Source organism: Neoarius graeffei, chromosome 12 (assembly GCF_027579695.1).
Source record: "Neoarius graeffei isolate fNeoGra1 chromosome 12, fNeoGra1.pri, whole genome shotgun sequence".
Classification (NCBI taxonomy): domain Eukaryota; kingdom Metazoa; phylum Chordata; class Actinopteri; order Siluriformes; family Ariidae; genus Neoarius; species Neoarius graeffei.
Window position 1 is genome coordinate 69,414,107 of NC_083580.1, and position 22,209 is coordinate 69,436,315.

The 22,209-nt window shown below is 40.7% G+C and overlaps 2 protein-coding genes across 3 annotated transcripts; one reads left to right on the plus strand and one right to left on the minus strand.

Moving 5' to 3' along the window:
- The first annotated feature begins 1,112 nt into the window (after positions 1-1,112).
- zgc:110782 (uncharacterized protein LOC541358 homolog) lies at positions 1,113-17,034 on the plus strand. Its single transcript, XM_060936327.1, has 2 exons — positions 1,113-9,856; positions 14,100-17,034. The coding sequence occupies exon 2, from the start codon at positions 14,193-14,195 to the stop codon at positions 15,060-15,062; it is 870 nt and encodes a 289-aa protein (XP_060792310.1). The 5' UTR covers positions 1,113-9,856; positions 14,100-14,192; the 3' UTR covers positions 15,063-17,034.
- Positions 17,035-17,049: 15 nt separating this feature from the next.
- On the minus strand, positions 17,050-21,869 carry bada (BCL2 associated agonist of cell death a). 2 transcript variants are annotated; one of them, XM_060936328.1, is made up of 4 exons: positions 21,491-21,869; positions 21,153-21,257; positions 18,976-19,208; positions 17,050-18,805 (listed from the first exon to the last, which is right to left on the minus strand). In XM_060936328.1, the coding sequence occupies exons 1-4, from the start codon at positions 21,621-21,623 to the stop codon at positions 18,701-18,703; spliced, it is 576 nt and encodes a 191-aa protein (XP_060792311.1). In that variant the 5' UTR covers positions 21,624-21,869; the 3' UTR covers positions 17,050-18,700. The 2 variants fall into 2 exon arrangements, with proteins under 2 accessions (XP_060792311.1, XP_060792312.1); XM_060936329.1 differs by having other exon boundaries at positions 21,153-21,312; positions 21,491-21,572.
- Between the last annotated feature and the right edge of the window lie 340 nt (positions 21,870-22,209).

A 22,209-nucleotide genomic window follows, 5' to 3' on the forward strand; every position in this document is an offset into this window, starting at 1 on the left:
AGTTCCTAGATATTCAGGTAAACATAAAGTAAAATGTAAGCATGATTATCCCTCTTTAATTTTTTGCTCTTTATGAATTCCTAGGAATGCCAATAATTGTGAGACTTTAGTTGAGTTCAGCACACTGTATCAGCCAATTGCTGTTGACATTCAATGAAGAAACATGCACTTCTTCATAGAAATGGGGTGAACTTCATCCTTCCTTGGAATTCTTTAGTAATAGTTTCTCTTGGTGGTTTTATTGAATAGGCTTTAAGGTGAACGCTTCGTGTTACTTTCAATGGTGAAATAAATTGTACAACCCCGATTCCAAAAAAGTTGGGACAAAGTACAAATTGTAAATAAAAACGGAATGCAATGATGTGGAAGTTTCAAAATTCCATATTTTATTTAGAATAGAACATAGATGACATATCAAATGTTTAAACTGAGAAAATGTATTATTTAAAGAGAAAAATTAGGTGATTTTAAATTTCATGACAACAACACATCTCAAAGTTGGGACAAGGCAAGGCAAGTTTATTTATATAGCACATTTCATACACAATGGCAGTTCAATGTGCTTTACAGAAGTAAAAACAAAACAGTAAACAATAGAGAAATAAAATTACATAAAATAATTTTATCTTTATTCTAAAATAATTAATTAAAAGAATTAAAAGAAAATAAGAATTAAACAATAGTAGAAATAAAATATTAAATGCCAAAAAGAAAAAGGAGAAAGAGAAAGAGGAGGAAAAAAAAAAAAACCTAGCAGAATAAAATAGAATAAAGTTAAAATAAATTTAAAACATGCAGAGAAAAAGATTATAAAAAAATGTAAAATATTAATTATTTAACAGAAAGCATCTGAAAACAGCTTGGTCTTTAACCTAGATTTGAAGCTGCCAACAGCAGGAGCATTTTTGATGTCCTCTGGCAGTTGGTTCCATAGCTGTACTGCATAGTAGCTAAAAGCTGCTTCACCACACTTTGTTTTAACAACTGGTTTTAATAGTAAATGTTTCTGTTGCGATCAAGGCCATGTTTACCACTGTGAGACATCCCCTTTTCTCTTTACAACAGTCTGTAAACGTCTGGGGACTGAGGAGACAAGTTGCTCAAGTTTAGGGATAGGAATGTTAACCCATTCTTGTCTAATGTAGGATTCTAGTTGCTCAACTGTCTTAGGTCTTTTTTGTTGTATCTTCCGTTTTATGATGCGCCAAATGTTTTCTATGGGTGAAAGATCTGGACTGCAGGCTGGCCAGTTCAGTACCCGGACCCTTCTTCTACACAGCCATGATGCTGTAATTGATGCAGTATGTGGTTTGGCATTGTCATGTTGGAAAATGCAAGGTCTTCCCTGAAAGAGACGTCGTCTGGATGGGAGCATATGTTGCTCTAGAACCTGGATATACCTTTCAGCATTGATGGTGTCTTTCCAGATGTGCAAGCTGCCCATGCCACACGCACTAATGCAACCCCATACCATCAGAGATGCAGGCTTCTGAACTGAGCGCCGATAACAACTTGGGTCGTCCTTCTCCTCTTTAGTCCGAATGACACGGCGTCCCTGATTTCCATAAAAAACTTCAAATTTTGATTCGTCTGACCACAGAACAGTTTTCCACTTTGCCACAGTCCATTTTAAATGAGCCTTGGCCCAGAGAAGACGTCTGTGCTTCTGGATCATGTTTAGATACGGCTTCTTCTTTGTACTATAGAGTTTTAGCTGGCAACGGCGGATGGCACGGTGAATTGTGTTCACAGATAATGTTCTCTGGAAATATTCCTGAGCCCATTTTGTGATTTCCAATACAGAAGCATGCCTGTATGTGATGCAGTGCCGTCTAAGGGCCCGAAGATCACTGACACCCGGTATGGTTTTCTGGCCTTGACCCTTACGCACAGAGATTATTCCAGATTCTCTGAATCTTTTGATGATATTATACACTGTAGATGATGATATGTTCAAACTCTTTGCAATCGTACACTGTTGAACTCCTTTCTGATATCGCTCCACTATTTGTCAGTGCAGAATTAGGGGGATTGGTGATCCTCTTCCCATCTTTACTTCTGAGAGCCGCTGCCACTCCAAGATGCTCTTTTTATACCCAGTCATGTTAATGACCTATTGCCAATTGACCTAATGAGTTGCAATTTGATCCTCCAGCTGTTCCTTTTTTGTACCTTTAACTTTTCCAGCCTCTTATTGCCCCTGTCCCAACTTTTTTGAGATGTGTTGCTGTCATGAAATTTCAAAATGTCTCACTTTCGACATTTGATATGTTGTCTATGTTCTATTGTGAATACAATGTCAGTTTTTGAGATTTGTAAATTATTGCATTCCGTTTTTATTTACAATTTGTACTTTGTCCCAACTTTTTTGGAATCGGGGTTGTAAATAATGGTGCGATTAGTGAAATATAGTTGATGCCTGTATTTAAACATTTGACTTTGTCACTTGTAGAACGTTGTTTGAAGTCTGTTTATGGATTTCTTTTGGGGTGAAAATATCATTTTACTTGATATTTGTATTTGCCTTAATACTTGAGTACAAAACTGAAGAGTAAAATTTCAGGCATCAAACATGTTTTGGCTGATTGAATTTGGAGTAAATGGAAAATTGTGTAAATTACGTTTATTATTTTAACAATACCTGATTCAGCATATTAGTGACATCATAAAAACATTGTTCTACTCACGAATCTAAAGTACAGTATAAAACATTAAGTGATTTTATTACAAACCACTACTCCTTGTACTGGCCAAACCAGACTACCAGGTTTCTAAAAACACACTGGCTCTGGGTCCCAAATTTGTCTATGGTTTACCAGTGCCTTGAAGAGTTCTCTTAATTGCTAGTTAGCTGATACGTTTTTTTTTTTAATATTCACATTTTCTAAACAGGCTGATCATAAACACTTGTGTACTAGAACTCGAAAAAGTCAAATCTGATTATCAGCCATCTGTAGATGTATGAATATTTTGGCAGTAAACTGCTGTTTTGTGCTTATATTTAGAGATTGCAGCATTTATTTATTTTTTTAAAAGCCTTTATTTGTCATGTAAACTAGAGCACAGTGAAATTCTTTCTCTGCATCTAACCCATCTGGGGATATGAGCACGCACACACACATGCAGAGCAGTGGGAAGCTGTGCTGCAGTATCCAGAAAGCAGTTGGGGTTAGCTGCTTTGCTTGAGGGCACGCTACCATCAGTAGCGGGAGGAGAACGTGCTGTTCATTGTTCACTTTGTAGAATCAGGGAAAGTGCTACACTTGAAATTAAGGATTTTCAAAGGGATTTATCTCAGTAAGAGCTTGCGTGCATATGACTCACTTTCAGAACATATTCTGGCCTTAAGTGCTGCAATGGAAATTTACTGACAAAGGGTTCTAGGTTCTTGGACTGATTACTAGGTGAGAAACAATATGCAAAATTTAACCAAGAGTAATATTATATAAAAGTTGGAGAATTGAACTGAACAATTTTTCCCCCCCTGCTCAGTTAATCATGTTTTTAACAAACATGTCTCCTGTAAATGTACAGGGTGTGTCTGTTCATGTATGGAACATGTGAATAAAGACAGCTCTGATGTTATGTGCTGGATGTCTTCTGTATTTTTACAAAAAGATGTGCGTTATTAAAGTCCTTCTCGGTTGCGCTTGAGTTCAATAGCAGTGAGCTTTTACACCAATCTAGCTGAAAGTTCTGGCTCCTAATGGAGGCCTGTATGCAGTTCTATCATTTGTATCTTGATAACCAGTTCTTGTGAAGTGTTTCTGTCAAGGCCAGATCATTTTTACACCTTATGTACATCAGTACTCCGAGGTCCTGGAAGTTTGGTGTCACTTTATAGTGAATCCCCTTAATAATGGAAGTTGAGGCAGCTGTAGCAGTACAGAGATTTAAAGGTGGCAAAATAAATCTTGCGCTACGTTCACACTGCAAGGCTTAATGCTCAATTCCGATTTTTTTGTGAAATCCGATTTTTTTGTGAGGTCGTTCACATTAACAAATATATGCGACTTGTATGTGATCCTCAGTATGAACGAAAAGCGACCTAAAAGTGTTCCACATGTGCATTGCAGGATACGACGATGTCACACGCAGTGAGCATGGCCAGTGTTTACGGAAGTAAAACCGCCCGGTTGCGGTATGACCCATCCAATCTAGCTTGAATAGCTGTATCCCCCCAAATGGAAATCAGCTCCCTAACCTCTGCGTCCTTCCATTGAGAAGATTCAGAACCTTCACAGCCCGACGCGTCCCTCGCATTGATGTCATGCGCAGAGGCGCAGATACGTTTTTTGAACTGGGGGCGACAAAGCTGCCAGCAAACCAACCCCAACCCCGATATGCCTGTCAAACTTGTTGTGGGTTACCATAGCAACCAAGCTCGAGCTCGCAACCTGTGCAGTCTGCGCAGCTCAACCAACCGAATATCAGTCTTTGTTTTATGTGAGTTGTTGCAACTATGTATACACTGCTGTGCACCTCAATAAACCGAATGGTAATTAGTCTTTTGATTTTTCCGTGAGGTTTGCCTTATGCAAAGAAAGACAGCATAGACGTTTTTTCCTCCCTATAAGTGGGGGGGGGACCGAACGAGGTGAATTTAAATCTGGGTGGGACGAGTCCCACCCTTTATCTGCGCCCGTGATTATGCGCCATGTTGTTGTAACTTTTTTTTGAGAGACCCGCCGCCTACTTCAGCGCAGAATAGTGACGTTTGTGGCTTGTTGATGACGTGTAAGTCGGATGAATGCGACCTGGCGGTTCAGACTGAAGTCGCATATGAAAAGAGCGGATAGGAATCGGAATTAGGACCACATATCCAAACGGCCTGGGTCGGATTTGAAAAAATCGGATCGGTGTCGTTCATATTGTCAATAAAAGATCGGATACAGGTCACATATGGGCGAAAAGATCGGATTTGAGTCACTTCAGCCTGCAGTGTGAACGTAGCCTTAGTTTCCATGCTCTTTCACTATGGGGGGAGAAAGTACAAGTATATTTATGTTCCTCAAGGTACAATATAATGTGTAAGCACTCTCAAAGGCCTACTACTGAAGTTACATCAAAAAGTCATTGTAAACTTCACGAGGTACAATAAAGGTACCAGAGATGTGGTGTTGGACTTACCAGCCTAGTTTATTTTATCTCACTACCCAGGAAGAATTTTAAGTAGGTTCTGACTTCTTTGGCTCATTTTAATTAAATAGATTTTATCCAAATCTCAGGACTTCAGTCTAATTTGCGTTTTATTTTAATGGATTGTTCTGAATTTATATTTAGCACGGCACATCTAGTTTGGGTTCAATGGGTGGAAAGGTCATGAATGAAATCCTAAATGACTTCAATAAATGAAACTATTGGTCCATATTTGAGTGTGTCTAATATTTGACGAGTTGGACTGGACTGTGTTCATAAATTGAACGACTTTTTATTAAGCATAAGGGAGTCAATGGATTCCCCCCACCCCCTTTTTTTTTTTTTTTTGAACATTTGAAGCATTGCTGTGTCACAGCTCCAGGGTTTTTTTGATCCTGAGCTTGGGTTACTGTTCACTGTGTTCTGTCTAAATGGGCTTCCTCTGGTGTTGTTCTTCCCTCCCAAAAACATCCCACAATGGTGAATTAGTTTTCCTAAATTTGCTCCTGGTGTGAAATGTGTATCTGAAGCACTGGAATTGAGTGGGGTCCCGTCTAGGGTGTATTCCCACCTCAGGTTCAGTGGATAAGCCAGAACCATCTGACCAGGATAAAGCTGATGATGAATAGAAGGGATTGCTGCTGCTGAAAAAAAAAAAAAAGTTTGAAAAAATTACTGACCTAACTTATTGTTCTTTGATTCCCTTTTACCACCAAGGCAGTTCAAGGACTGATTCAGCGCTGGAGCCTAATCTCGAACCAGTTATTCACATTTCGTCAGCCAGAGAATTGGCTCTCGACCAGGCAAACTTACTCAAGAGTAGAACCAACACTTTGCTGGTCAAGAACCACTTGGTGCTTGGGGCAGGATTATTTTTGACCAACAAAAACTTTGTGGCTTCCATTTAGAAGTGTAACATTTTGTCTGCATAATCCAGTAGTCCACTGTTGTTGTTGGGCTTGGTGCTAACATGGCTGGAAAAATGACATGGCCCTATCGTGGGTCTCTCGCTAGTGACACTAGCACCAAGTTCACGTTGGTGGAAATGGGGTTCCCAGTCCTGGCCCATGAGAATCTCCAGTCCTGCACATTTTAGTGTTATCCCTGTACTCCAAAACACGAGTCTCGTAATTATTTAATGAACAGCCTTTTCTGAGTTGAAGTGGGTTTGTTCCAGCAGGGAAAACACTAAGACTACGTTCAGACTGCACCCTGAAACGACCCATATCCGATTTTTTTTGCCCATATGCGACCTGTATCCGATTTGTTATTGACAATCTGAACGACACCGATCCGATTTTTTTTCACATGCGACCCAGGCCGCTTGGATATGTGGTCCTAATTCCGATGCATATCCGATATTTTCACATGCGACTGCAGTCTGACCGGACAGGTCGCATTCATGCGACCTACACGTCATCAACAAGAGACAAACGTCACTATTCTGCGTTGGCTAATCCCGCCTCTTTTTGGTGGAAAACATTTGTACAGTTTTCAGAATTTAAATAGACTTTTATAGAATTGATCAAGCTAATGGTGGATTTGGTAGGGACCTGGATGTTTATCTGTTAGCCTGATTAAATAACAGTTTCTATAACTGATTTATAACTTAAACCATCCTGTATTACAAGATTGTTCTGAAAATTTCCAGTAATTTGACACTTTCGGTCTCTTTCGATTATGTCTTATATTGAATATTGTCAGTTTTTTCTTTTTTATCAGACATCTACAACCCTTCGGTCTCATTAGTCTGCTGTTAATCAGATTATTGTGAGAGTTCCGCCGCCGCCACAAAAACCACATCGCCAGGTCTCGCCTCATCTCCATAGCAAACTGCACTGGTGTTTCTGCACCTTGAGCCAGCGCTGAGAGAAGTTGCAGAATTCAGCTGGCTATAAACAATCTAAATAAATATTTATAAAAATGTAGAAAAAGTTTATTAATATGACGAAATAAATATGTGCAAATTATTAAGCCTGAATTAAGAGTTTGGTAATACAGCGGCCGTATCCCAAATGACTGCCTACTGAAGCTCGAGTGCACTATATAGAGAGTTTAAAAATCCATTACTTCCTAGTAACATGTAGTGCACTTATATAGAAATTAGAGAGACACTTAGGAGTCAACCCTCGTTACCAGGCTACACGTTTTCATTTCAGTTCAGAAACAAAAACACACACGAGACCTCACACTTTAACACTAACCAGATAATTAAACAAACAAAAAAGAAATCATTAAACATGAGTGCGCTTTTTTTTCCGTATTACGTAGATGTGCTTATTATGTGTCAATTTGCACATGCGGGACACTTTTGGGTCGTTTTCCGTTCATATTGGAGATCGCATACAAGTCTCATATAATTGGTAATGTGAACGGCCTAACAAAAAAATCAGATTTCACAACAAATCGGATATGGGTCGTTTCAGGTTGCAGTCTGAACGTAGTGTAAAATGTGCAGGATTGGGGCACAAGTGAATAAATTCCCTTGTCAGTTGTTGAAATCTTGTATAAAGTCTAGCTGATTTTTTTTTTTTTTTTTTTTAAATTTAAAAAAGGCTCCATACGACATCTGTGTTTTGGTTTTAAAGGGAACATCTTTGGTATATTTAGGAGCAAGATCAATGTAATTCTCATTTTATATTAAACATTAGTCAAATATCTGTCACATTTTGTGCAATCTCTTTTACCTTGCACAATACCAGAAAAATTCAGTTGAAATCAAGCCATTTGAGGCGAATTCGTCTGCCTCTGAAAAAACTTGGCATTTGGATTTCCCGGCAAATATTGATTTTCGTGACGTCACGTGCGGCCTTCTGAATCCCATGTCAGCGTTGGTTTGTTTATGAGAAAACGACCTGGTGGTTTTCTGCAAATTTCTTCAACGTTATCATGTAATTATTAAAATGGTTAACAGATGTATCGTAGGAGGGTGTAGCAACACCAATGTTGATGGGATTAGTACTCATCGTTTTCCAAAAGACCAGACAACGAGAGAGAAATGGGAGCGCTTCGTGCGAGGCACCCGGAAAAACTGGCAACATGCAACAGACCACAGCATCATATGCGGGGCTCACTTGATAAAGCCCGATGACTTTGAGAACTATTTGCAGTGGGAAATGGGCTTCAAGAAGCAACTTGATCTGAAAAAAGATGCAGTTCCATCTGTTAGAACGCCCAAAGCAACACCGTCTCCATTTGTGTCAGCGTCACCAAAGGAGCCAGCCGTGTTCGTCTCCCCTGACAGAAGGCGAAGCGCCGCATCCACTGAGGCCCTCGAAGCCAAGGACCAAGCAGAGCCGAGAAAAAGACAAAGAAAATCGGCAATTCACAAGTTGACTGTTGCCAGGGTAAGAAATAAGAGAGGCTATACCAGGCCCGGCGCCAGGAACAGTTTACTAAGGGGGCAATTAGAAATCGCAAGGGGGCAAATATTTTTCATATAGTGTGTAGTAGTGATGGCGGTCTGACAACGTGTTTCAAACAATTAACTGCGCCAACCACAAAACCACGGCCCCGAAGGTTGCTTTAGTCCGGGAAAATCATGTGACATATTACCAGGGCAGTTGCGCTTTATCAACGCCCGTGCCCACCTGTTAACCCTCCCCTCCAATTTTCTCACAGACAAACCGGAAAGATGCCAAACATAAAACAACACACACAAACCTACAGGCAAGTCCTTTAAATTTAAAATACATATAAATAGCTCCGTGGCATGAAAACAAAACGTCAATGCAAGTCTAAGGTACTTGGCTCGGCGGCCAAAATCATAATTTAAAAAAATCAACAGACCCCGCGGCTGCACCAGTAATAGCCTTCCTGACTCGCACCGAGTCAACACGAACCACTTAATCCGCGATCCCAGTTTAGGCGTATAGGGGACAAAATACTCTGAAGTGATGAATTTTCACCCCCGCTGCATGGGGGGTGACGTCAACGACACATATTCTTACGCTGTTTACGCACAAAGCGGACCATATATGAACACACACACCAACATAAACGGAGATGAACTTAGCCTACAAAGAAAGAAAATGGATTCACAATATTGATTTAATTCGGTGGGGGAAAGACACTTCCTGTAAACTTGACTGCATATTACAGGATATTGCAGAGACCGTGCACTTGTCATAACAACCAATCAGATTTGTTCTACCGTGCTGTGATTTATGTGAAATGTATTTTTGTGCAATGCGCAACCACTTAATATTTCGTATTTGAAAATGCAAATTATTAATATGTCTATAATACATATTTTCATAAGAAAACAAGTGATCTGATGTCTCCGTTGAGGGGGCGGGGCTGTAGCCACGAGGGGGCGACGCCCCCTGTGTTTGTCTCTCAGCCTACTGGCGCTTCCGCAGGTGACGTCACGAATTTGGCTCCAGACTCCCTTGGGATTTTTCCAGACGTGTTTTGTTATTTTATTTTTTTCTGCTGTAGACAGATGGCCTTGTACAAAATTACCCTTCTGGATGAGTGTGTAAAGGGACATTCTTTCATATAAAAAAAACACTAAATTGGTCCAGGATATGCACTTTAATGAAAAGCGCTGATTACTTCAGTCCCTCGATAATCATAAACGATACCGCGTGCCCTCTTGTGGACAAAGGGCACATTGCAATTAAGCAACCGGAAGCCGTTCAGCGGAAGTTCCTGCATGGTTTAAAAGTCGAGCGGCATTTTTAATTAGTTCTGAGTTTTAACAGGTTTACATACTGTAAGTATTTGTACTGGTTTGGCTGTTTTGAGCTCAGATAAAGATCCCACACGATTACATCGAGTACAGGGAAACATTTTTCAAGCTGTTCATTTGTCTAGAAAGCAGCATGAGGAAACAGACCACGTGTGTGAGAGAGAGACTGACTGCACTACTTCCAGTTTCTTCTTGAAGTAATATTATGACACTCCTAAAGCAGCTGCTCTTAACATTTTGTAGCCAGTGATACTATTTTTAATAGGGATTAGAACACTGTCAGAAATAGGGGTACGGTAGGAATCCATTTCTCTCCCCCAAGGCAAGGCAAGTTTATTTATATAGCGCATTTCATACCCAGTGGCAGTTCAATGTGCTTTACAGAGGTAAAAGCAAAACAGTAAACAATAGAAAATAAAATTACATAAAATAAAGGGGGAAGAAGAGAGAAAGCTCCGTAAAAAGAGCAGAATAAAAGTTAAGTAAAGTTTAAAACATGTAAAGATGATGATATTTATCAGTTAGCAGAAAGCATCTGAGAACAGCTTGGTCTTTAGTCTAGATTTGAAGCTGCCAACAGCAGGAGCATGTTTGATGCCCTCTGGGAGTTGGTTCCATAGCTGTACTGCATAGTAGCTAAAAGCTGCTTCACCACACTTTGTTTTAACAACAGGTTTTACCAGTAAATTTTGCTGCTGCGATCTGGTAGATCTGATTGGGTTAGGCCGCTGCAACATATCAGCGAGGTAATTGGGCCCTGTACCATTTAGAGATTTGTACACCAGCAGCAATGCTTTAAAGTCAATTCTGTAGCTTACTGGAAGCCAGTGAAGGGACCTTAGAATTGGAGTAATGTGCTCTGTTCTTTTTGTTCGTGTGAGAACCCTAGCCGCTGCATTTTGAATCACCTGAAGTCGTTTGATGGTCTTTTTTGGCAGGCCTGTGAAAAGGCCATTGCAGTAATCAACCCTACTAGAGATGAAGGCATGTATACGTTTTTCCAGATCATTTTTTGACATGGGCGGCACGGTGGTGTAGTGGTTAGCGCTGTCGCCTCACAGCAAGAAGGTCCGGGTTCGAGCCCCGTGGCCGGCGAGGGCCTTTCTGTGCGGAGTTTGCATGTTCTCCCCGTGTCCGTGTGGGTTTCCTCCGGGTGCTCCGGTTTCCCCCACAGTCCAAAGACATGCAGGTTAGGTTAACTGGTGAATCTAAATTGACCGTAGGTGTGAGTGTGAATGGTTGTCTGTGTCTAATGCTGCTTTTCCACTACAAACGCGGCTGAGTTGGGCTGAGCCGTGCCGTGCTGAGTCGAGCTGAGCAGGGCTGTTGGAGTTGCATTTCGACTACAACCACGCTGAACCGTGCTGGCTGGAAGTGGGTGGACACATTGGGTGGAGTTAGCGAAAGTGGGTGGACGTCACGTGATGTCGTTAAGCAGCGCAAACAGTGACATCAGTGAGCTTTTAAGCGGTAGTCTCACGACCCGGATAGTAAACAATAAACATGGAGGACATGGAGTCGTTAGTGTTGCTGGTCTTGGTGCTGTGGCTTGTTGTCACCGACAACGCGGACAGATACTGGCAAGAGCGTATAGATGAGGCGAGGCACATAAGGCTTCAGAAATTCTCGTAATTCGTAATTTTTCTTCTTCCGGGTTTACGGTGTTTACAGATCCCAGCGTGCTTGTGGGGCGAGTGTGGGCATGTGAGGACACTCCTCCTCACCAATCAGTGCACAGGGGAGTGTCTGCTCACGCCCCCAGCCTCACTCAGCTCGGTTTGGCTCGCTTCAGCCCCACTCCAAAACCGTGCGAGTTTTAGGGGCTAAGCAGGGCTGAAGCGACCTGAGTCGTGCTGGTAGTTGAAACGCGAGCCGTGTCGGGCTGAAGTGAGCTGAAGCGAGCTGAAGTGAGCTGAAAAAGGGTAGTGGAAAAGGGCCATATGTGTCAGCCCTGTGATGACCTGGCGACTTGTCCAGGGTGTAGCCCGCCTCTCGCCCGTAGTCAGCTGGGATAGGCTCCAGCTTGCCTGCGACCCTGTAGGACAGGATGAAGCGGCTAGAGATAATGAGATGAGATGAGATTTTTTGACATAAGTCCTCTTAGTTTGGAAATGTTTTTTAGGTGATAAAATGCCGATTTAGTGATTGCTTTCATGTGACTGTCAAAGTTTAGCTCGCTGTCAATGAAAACATCAAGACTTTTAACCATATCTTTTGTTTTAATCCCCTTTGTGTCAAGAATAGTGGTAATCCTGAGTCTTTCATCTTTTTTCCAAATAGAATTACTTCTGTTTTATCTGTGTTCAGCTGGAGAAAATTTTGTGACATCCAGTTGCTGATTTGGTCGATACACTGGTAGAGACACCCAAGGTACAATCTACACGTATGTACCCTCTAGGCCTCATTATTGGACCTCAAAGTAATTGTGTACGTATTTAGGGCCAAAAAGGTACATACATGTTCCCAAACACGTGGCGCGGTGGTGTAGTGGTTAGCACTGTCGCCTCACAGCAAGAAGGTTCTGGGTTCGAGCCCAGTGGCCGACGCGGCCTTTCTGTGTGGAGTTTGCATGTTTTCACTGTGTCTGCGTGGGTTTCTTCCGGGTGCTCCAGTTTCCCCTACAGTCCAAAGACATGCAGGTTAGGTTAATTGGTGGCTCTAAATTGACCGTGCATATGAATGGTTGTTTGTCTCTATGTGTCAGCTCTGCGATGATCTGGCGACTTGTCCAGGGTGTACCCCGCCAATCGCCCATAGTCAGCTGGGATAGGCTCCAGCTTGCCCGCAACCCTGCACAGGATAAGTGGTTACGGATAATGGATGGATCTTCCCAAACAGTATATAAATGGCACAAATACAGTAAGTACCTTAAAGGGCACTACCCCAATAACAAGCTGTTGTACCCCTAAAGGTACAATAATGTACTTTATTTTCTGAGAGTGGAGGGATTAGTAGAAGTAATAGGCATACTGGTTTACAGTAATTCACTGAGAATTCATTCCTTCATTCAGTCCACAGAATGCAAAACAACTAGACTAACATTTATCTGAACAAATTTTAGTATAAAAACATCCCATTTTAATTGTTAAACTGTTTAAAAAAAAAAAAAAGGTGGTGGGGGGTTTATTATTTACACATTTAATTAAGCTTTTATGACTCACTTTGTGTCATGAAAGACCTGGGTTTATGCGTCTCACTGCATCTTCCCAAAGTCAGGTTATCTAGTTGAAAGTGTACATCTGTTTTCCAAATGAAATTGCCACAAGGCTACTAAAACCTGCATCCCATAAACAAGTGGGAGCAAATGGTTGGGTTTGTTGGTTTAATCAGGTTCACGTATTGCATTTCATGCAATATTATTGTGCTCATGAAGCACAATTTTATGCATGAAGTATAGCGCAGCTTTTTTTTTTTTTTTTTTTTGCACTGGCTTAGCAAATATCTGTAATCCTTAAAAACGCTCATTACCATTTTATATGATCACAAAGTTTGAATGTTAAACGATGCCACAGTGTGTACTACAGCAGTCGGCTACAGATTGATACATGGATCATACATGTGTAGATTTTGGGCATGCAAAACAAAATATAGCATGAATATTGTCTTTTGTAGGGTTTCTACTTATAAGACAAGACAAAAATCTCATCTCATCTCATTATCTCTCTAGCCGCTTTATCCTGTTCTACAGGGTCGCAGGCAAGCTGGAGCCTATCCCAGCTGACTACGGGTGAAAGGCGGGGTACACCCTGGACAAGTCGCCAGGTCATCACAGGGCTGACACATAGACACAGACAACCATTCACACTCACATTCACACCTACGGTCAATTTAGAGTCACCAGTTAACCTAACCTGCATGTCTTTGGACTGTGGGGGAAACCGGAGCACCCGGAGGAAACCCACGCGGACACGGGGAGAACATGCAAACTCCACACAGAAAGGCCCTCGCCGGCTCCGGGGCTCGAACCCAGACCTTCTTGCTGTGAGGCGACAGCGCTAACCACTACACTACCGTGCCGCCCAAGACAAAAATATTTATTTTATTTTAAATAGCAGCATCTGGTGGAAAGGCGTCTTTGATTAACATGAACGTTGCGATGGGTGCTGCTGCAGTTTGCTTTAAAGTAGGCTAGCAACGAGTACTAAATCAAATGAAATGGTACAAAGAATAATTTTACTGTTTTAATTATTAACGTTCACAAAGTTTATATGCACACTTTGAATAAGAGTTGGTTAAAAAAATTTCTGTGCCCCTTTCTGCATCTCAGGAAATCCTACAGGAGGTCGTAACCCCAAGGTTGAGAACCTAAAGGCAAACTGAGTTCCTTCATCTTGTCTCACTTGATGAACCTTTTTCTCAGATGCAGTCTAGTGTGAGTACAGTTGCTCTCAACTCTGGCACACAGATTCCTCTCTTGGGTCTGGGCACATACAAGCTGCACACTTATGGAGAGCTGTACAAGTCCGTCAGTGTTGCCCTTGACGCAGGCTATCGTGCCTTTGATACGGCTGCAGTATACGACAACGAAGGTAATCTAGGGAAAGTCATCAGGGAGCTCCTGCCCAAGCATGGCCTTGTGCGTTCTGATGTGTTCCTCATCAGCAAACTTGGCCCGGAAGACCATGGTCCCAGAGCCAAAGATGGCTGCTTGAGGAGTCTGCACCAGCTGGGTTGTGAATACATCGACCTGTATCTGGTGCACTGGCCTGGAATTGCAGGTTTAGAACCAACAGATCCCCTTCATGCCAAGTATCGCTTGCAGAGCTGGGCTGTCCTGGAGGAACTCTACAATAGTGGGAAGTTCAAGGCCATAGGGGTCTCGAACTACACTGTGAGACATCTTTTAGAGCTGCTAGAAAGCTGCCGTGTGCCTCCAGCAGTGCTGCAAATGGAGTGTCATCCGAAACTAGTTCAAAAACAACTCAGGGGCATATGCAAAGAGGCAGGCATTCACTTCCAAGCGTACTCATCTCTCGGAAAGGGTGCGCTCCTGGAGGAGCCGGAGGTGAAGGATGTGGCTGAGAGCTGTGGACGAACTCCAGCTCAGCTGTTACTCCGGTGGGCCATTCAGCAAGGCATCTCTGTTCTGCCTCGCTCATCACAGCCACAAAGCGTTCGAGAGAACAGCAGGATCTTTGACTTTCAGCTGAGCGAAAAAGAAATGCAGAGACTTTGTGCCCTAAACTGTGAAACTAGATATTGTAAAAGAGATTCAACCTCTATTCAATAATAAATTTGTTTATAAAAATTATTTCTGTAATTGAGCAATGATTCAGGGGATTAAAGAGCCCTGATAATCGAGTACTAGATCAGTTTAGCACAGTATAAGATTAAACACTGTAGAGTTTGAGTAATCTCAGCAGCAGTTATTGAGATCAAGTTATTCCACGAAATCGAGTCGTACATGAGCTGATAGCCGACGTGGCGCGTAGCGCTGACGTGGCTATAAGCCACGTACGATGAGAGTGAGTGGAATAACTGTGTTATTCTATCCACATTCACTAGAATTTGAGAAAGAGCATTTTTATTTTTTGCAAATTTGATGGATAAAAACTGTACAAAATGTCCGACGCAATAATTTCCGCTTAGAATGTAAACAAACCGGCGAAATGACAGTAGCAATTTGTGAAAAATGCAATAATTCTTGAAAAATGTAAAAAGATACGTTCTTCCCATCAAATACTATTATTCCAAATTTTGTTGCTTTTTTTTTTGTATTCTATTTTTTGGGGTTTTGTTTTTGAGTACTCTCGAGTTCCGAATAATAGCGCAGTTGGGAATAAGAGTGTAGGGCGGCAAAATGGGCAAAAATTAATAAGAGTGTAGGGTGGAAATAAGCATGCAGGTCGGAAAATTCTCGAGTTTCGAATAATAGTGCAGTTGGGAATAAGAGTATAGGATGGCACATTAGGACAAATATAATAAGCGATAAGCACACTTGTAGTCTAGAAAATTATGCTGAACAGATCTTGGAGACCAAATATCAATTCAGTAAACAGACAAATCATATCATGGCTGTCAAAATTTCTTGTTCGTGTTCTTTTTATCTAAAACAAACAGTTCCCATCACCATGACATCTGATGGCCTCGTACCTACTGGTGTCAAAATGGGTACAATCCGATGGAATAAGTGCACATGAAAACTCATCCTTCTCCATGACTGAAACATTGAGTAAATAGCAGTTTGTCATAATGAGTAGTTATGTTGAAATTGACAACTCACAACAATATTATCAGTCAGCAAAAATGGTAAAATTGCTTTTTTATCCAAGCAAATAAACTATTAGACATTTATGCACCTCTTGAGGCCCTTGGCCCTAGTTCCAATGTCTGTCGACCTTGACCTTACCAACCTAGATCCGATTGTGAACCAAAAGCGACAGATGTAATATGCATGTCATTTGGGGTAACATTAATTCCTAGGACGTATCTGTATTTGTAAATTTATACTGTCAACTACCATACTTAAGACTCATTGAGTGTTTTAACCTTAACCAAGTCAAAAGTTGTTGACTGTTGCTTCCCGGCCATTTCCGTGATTATGGTCTATGGAACCGGCCAGGACCCGAAAAGGGCCAGCAATATTGAACCGCTGGCATAAGTATTTAATTACTTGGAAAAATTGCATTGTAATTCACTTCTATGCTATTATATCTCAAGAATATGCTACCTTATGGAACTGGATGGGTGAAATTCATGTCAATTTTCGGTGGATTGAAATCGATCATAGATACCGTTGTTTACCACCGGCAGTGTTGTTGGTGTATCGGCGGTGCTTCGTTGTGTCTGCGCATGTGCGTAGTGAGTCGTCTGTGTTCAGGTGTTATTTTCGCTCATTCGTCACACGTGCTTGTATTGACAAATAGAATAAGCGTGTAGGCCCGAATAAGACCGTGCAGGCGGGAATTTTTCGCAAAAATAAATAGCCGTGCATGCACGGTTATTCGGAACTCGAGAGTAGAGTTTTTATTTCATCCTCGGTCGGTTCAGCAACACGCTCTGCCATTTTGTTTTTCTCTACTCACGGTATATGAGCTGAATGCCTAGTAGTCGAGTAGCCAATCAGAGCACGCGATTGCTCATATCCAGTGAACGTGGATAAAATAATGTTCTATTATCCTTTGTTGATTGTAAAATGTCAGTGTGAGAGTTTCAAAACACATAAAATGTCTGACACCTGGTTAAATAAAACCCTAAATGTATGGAATTCGACATTTTTTATTTTTGCTCACAAATAATAAATTAAACAATGATACAAATAGAACAAATCATTATACAAACAGTTTCATCACACTATATGTAATGCGGTATAAATTCTTACCAAGAGCTCATGAAAAAGACGAATAGAAACACAGTTCAAGTAAGGCATGAATAAAATGCCTAAGTCAAGACCAGCTTACGCAGCATTTGAGTTGTCCATCTGTAATGATTTGCTTAAGCACACGTTTGGCAGGAACTCACTGTTCTTTTGCATACAAAGCAATTTAACCCAAGCTGCTGAAGTCCAGTGCTGTGTGTATAAAAGGCCAAAGACGAGCACTAGGGTGCATCAGTTGCCCTCACTTTCATAAAATCTGATGCATTTTTGTTTGGGTGTTCCTTTTCACCAATAAAGACATCCTGTAAAAATTTTTGACCATATCCAAAAGTCTAATGGTGGCACCATGAGGTTCATTTTTTGCCAAAAAACGCTTATTTTATGTTTTCGCGTAAGGTTTGAATCACAATGTTGGACTCCTTGTGAGCCAGAGATCATGTTAAGAACCTTTGCAAGGGATTGAGAAGCATTAATGTGATTCATAATACATTTGTATTGTTTGTTTAAAAGTAGTTGAACAATGAACAGCTAAAACTCAAACTGTGCTTGATAATATATTTAGAATATGTACTAAAAATGTGTATCTAAGATATTTGGTATACTCTATAAGGTGCCATAATGTTTCATGAAAAGTGATTGAAATTTTGTCATAAAATAGCAGCTTTTTCCATAACTTTGAGCTCCTGGTGCCACCATTAAACTTTTGAATTTTGTCAAAAAATATTTCACCCAGTGCGTTTTCTTACCAAAAGGAACATAAAAACAAAAATGCATCATGATCGGAGGAACTTTTCATTTTTAGGGGCAAACTGATGCACCCTAACGAGCACTAGTTCTTCCATTATGAAATATGTACGTGAAATTCATAAACACATCATGCACTCAGGTCTCCAGTTGACATCTTATTCAAATGGAAAAAGAGTAACAACAGCAAATGCTGTGATAAAAGAAAACCCTGAGACGAACCTGACTGAATTAGACCAATACCCGCATCATCATCATCATCATCATCATTCACCACCACTACACAAGATTTTCACAGGCTGCTTCGATGACGGACTTCTGGAGTCCTTGGAATATATTTACATTTTTACCACCAATTCAATAAGATAAAACCTTCAATAAGACAAATGTTTAAAACTCGACATATAGCTATATATTCATTTATAAAAGACATCATAGAACAATATATCACAAATATTTCTTACCAAATATTGATTTAAAGGGTATAAATTAATAAAAAAATCCATAAATATTTATGGGTTGAATTTATCAGTATATGTGAGATTGTCCATAAATATCACAGATTGTCAGTTAAGATTGTCAAATCTTCGAAAAACAATTCTTTGCATTAGGTATTGCAGTGGTCAAATGTTTTAGCACCTTTCTCCTTTAATTTCATTGACAATTTTTTTTTCTTAAATATTCTAAATAGGAGTTTGGTCGGGCACTTTGATGAAAAGGCTATACTGGTGACAACCATGACCAGTCTTTGTCTTGATGATTGATTGTTGCTTCATTTCTCTTTCTCTATTTTAACTGTGTGGGTTTTATTCTCTTCCTTCCTCTTCTCTAGATCCCCAAAGGAAGGAGAACCACCCACGGTTGGGTTGTTTCTGCGACACTGTCCCAGGACTGCTCATTCTCCTTATGTCCTGGCAAAATAAAGACATAAAGAATAAATAACCACACAGCTTTGCTCAGACAAAACTTTTTCTGGTTTTATGAGTACAATAAATAGTTTTATTTGTTACCAGTGTCCATGATGTACTAAATCATGCACCATTACTATTCCTCCTAATGATTAGTTAGTACTGAAACTCACCCCTCTGTCCAGCCAGGTGTCGAATTCATCACTCATCCTCCTCAACTGTCGTCCATATTTCTTAGCTTTCCACAGTGCAGCGGGAGCGGACTGGGATCGGCCTCGGAAGGGGGCTCCGTCTGAAGCTCCTCCGCTCTCCTCAGCTGAAATTCCATCCTGGAGCTCAGCGTCTTCCCAGCGGCTCACAGTGTGCACCTGGGACTCGGAGTAGAGCCGTACTCGACCTCCGACCCCTGTACCCACACCAGAGTAAGCGAGGGATTAGAATAACATCGATAACTGTAATCTTAGTTTTGAAAACAACTGTTTTTAGCCTTTAATTCCACCATTCACAATTGAAACTTGACTCTAAAATGTTTATATATATATATATATATATATATATATATATATATATATATATTTTTTTTTAAAAACCTGATTTATTTCTCCGAGTCTTATCCCACAGCAATTTTTGAAAACTGTAAGCTACTAAGTTATCTGTATCACTTATGTTATAGCAGCTATACATAATCATTCTCTTGCCAGCCTCATTTTTAATTAATACGAAAAACAAACAAGAGACGCCAGTCCTCAGTTTTCTGAAACCCAGAAAGCGCAAAGACTTTCGGTTCTCATAGTGGAAAACCCACCATTACTGACCGTTACAAAGCGTTAACACTGGAGACTCCTTCCATAAAAGTTAAATAATCACAACCTTACAGAGAACATCACCAAATCAACGATTATGTCATACGTCTTAGTTAATGAACCAGTTGTTTGTTTGTTTTTTGTCAGTTTATCAGCATGTCCATCATGCAAGCCCTGTGAATGAACTGTCACTAAAGAAACAATAAGATGCTATATAAGAAGGCGCTCATTAATAGAAACCTGTAATTTGAATTATAGCTAGCAATTACTCTATACTGTCTGAGAAACTTAATCAACACATTGTTTCTGACGAATCAGATCGGAGAATTCAACAAAGCTGTCGTATAAACCGATTTTATATGGACGTTTTACATTTTGTATATTGGCGGTGGTTGTATGACCAGAGCGTACACCTGATGTCTGTGAAATCTTGTTACATATGTATGTATTTGGTGCAAATGGTCTTTGAAAGCTCTACTAATGATATTTCATGGAGATTTTAGCATCACGGTGATATCCTTACAGCAGACATACAGTAGGATGCATCAGTTGCCCCCTAAAAATGAAAAGTTCCTCCGATCATGATGCATTTTTGTTTTTATGTTCCTTTTGGTAAGAAAACACACTGGGTGAAATATTTTTTGACAAAATTCAAAAGTTTAATGGTGGCACCAGGAGCTCAAAGTTATGGAAAAAGCTGCTATTTTATGACTTTTATGACAAAATTTCAATCACTTTTCATGAAACATTATGGCACCTTATAGAGTATACCAAATATCTTAGATACACATTTTTAGTACATATTCTAAATATATTATCAAGCACAGTTTGAGTTTTAGCTGTTCATTGTTCAATTACTTTTAAACAAACAATACAAATGTATTATGAATCACATTAATGCTTCTCAATCCCTTGCAAAGGTTCTTAACATGATCTCTGGGTCACAAGAAATCAATAAATGGAGTCCAACATTGTGATTCAAACCTTACGCGAAAACATAAAATAAGCGTTTTTTGGCAAAAAATGAACCTCATGGTGCCACCATTAGACTTTTGGATATGGTCAAAAATTTTTACAGGATGTCTTTATTGGTGAAAAGGAACACCCAAACAAAAATGCATCAGATTTTATGAAAGTGAGGGCAACTGATGCACCCTAACATACAGTCATGATAGATAGATAGATAACACTAACATCTATGGTTCAGGCGGCACGGTGGTGTAGTGGTTAGCGCTGTCGCCTCACAGCAAGAAGGTCCGGGTTCGAGCCCCGTGGCCAGCGAGGGCCTTTCTGTGCGGAGTTTGCATGTTGTCCGTGTGGGTTTCCTCCGGGTGCTCCGGTTTCCCCCACAGTCCAAAGACATGCAGGTTAGGTTAACTGGTGACTCTAAAATTGACCGTAGGTGTGAATGGTTGTCTGTGTCTATGGTTCAGCTGGGATAGGCTCCAGCTCGCCTGCGACCCTGTAGAACAGGATAAAGCGGCTAGAGATAATGAGATGAGATGAGATCTATGGTTCATTTCGGACTTCGTGAGTGTAAGGCATACTTGGAGGGTCGGTATTCTTGATCGTCTCTGACCATCTTGATTCGTTGTCATCCAAAGGACTGGCGTCTCCTTTTCCACTGTGTGGCGTGTCGTCCATTGTGAAAGCTGGGGTGGCAACGAACGGTTACAGGTTCACATGTTAGTCATGCCAAGTGTTGATCTGAACATTATTGAGTAAAATGAAAAGGAGTCAGTGAAGAAATAACGTCCAGCTTTACAGGAGCTGATCTCATCCTGCAGGTTTGTAGTTTATATCCGTAACTGGCTCAGACCTCATGACCTTAATGACTCAAAATGTCCTATAAAGAAAAAAAATATATATCATACAACAAAGTTACCTGTAATTGTTGATGAATTCCAGAACAAGTGACTCAGGATTGTTCCTCCTCTTTCACTTCCTATTCTGGTGTTTCCTTCCTTTTCGAAATTAAAATGAGCTTTCCTCAGTCTCAGCAGGTATTGATTGATCATGGCACACGACACACCCAAGTAACAAAAGCTAACATGCTAATCAAAGCTAATGAGCAAGTTTCAAATCTCTCTTTTCTAACATCATCACTGGATCAAAACGCAGCGTCTTACGCGACATCGAGTCAAACTGATTGTCTTCGCCGACTGTCCTGTTGTCTTTTGGAAGCAGCGTGTATGATGATCTCATATCACCTCAGGTTTATTGTTGTTGTCTGTGTACAGTAGAGTACAGTTTCAACTCCCAGCCAATCAGCTGCGACGAGGCTTTCAGGCTCAGCCAATCAGAGGCCGCTGCTAGGCTGGGTTTTATTTTTTTTTTTGGGTGCGTGTGTGTGTGACGTCACTGTTGCGATAGGGCTTTACGAGCTCGCGACTTGTTTACTTCCTGAGCTGAGAAAACACACAAAGGCGAAGTTTAAAAAAAAAAAAGAAGAAAAATTATTCGCTGCGTCACTCGACATGAAAGAGATTATGGGATGTATGCACATGTATGAGTGTTTTCAAATGCCTATTAAACCTAACATCACCTCAGTTTCATTTTCCTCCTCACAGCGTTTGGGTTTAGATCTTTTTTGGACTAAAAGAA

What these genes read in the sequence shown, in the direction of transcription:
- zgc:110782 (XM_060936327.1), top strand. Translation starts at nt 14,193, where the DNA reads ATGCAGTCTAGTGTGAGTACAGTTGCTCTCAACTCTGGCACACAGATT.
- bada (XM_060936328.1), bottom strand. Translation starts at nt 21,623, where the DNA reads ATGATCAATCAATACCTGCTGAGACTGAGGAAAGCTCATTTTAATTTC. An exon ending in GAATTCATCAACAATTACAG is followed by an intron (nt 21,258 to 21,490) that starts GTAACTTTGTTG and finishes TTGCCACCCCAG; the next exon opens with CTTTCACAATGGACGACACG. An exon ending in ACACCTGGCTGGACAGAGGG is followed by an intron (nt 18,806 to 18,975) that starts GTGAGTTTCAGT and finishes TTATTTTGCCAG; the next exon opens with GACATAAGGAGAATGAGCAG.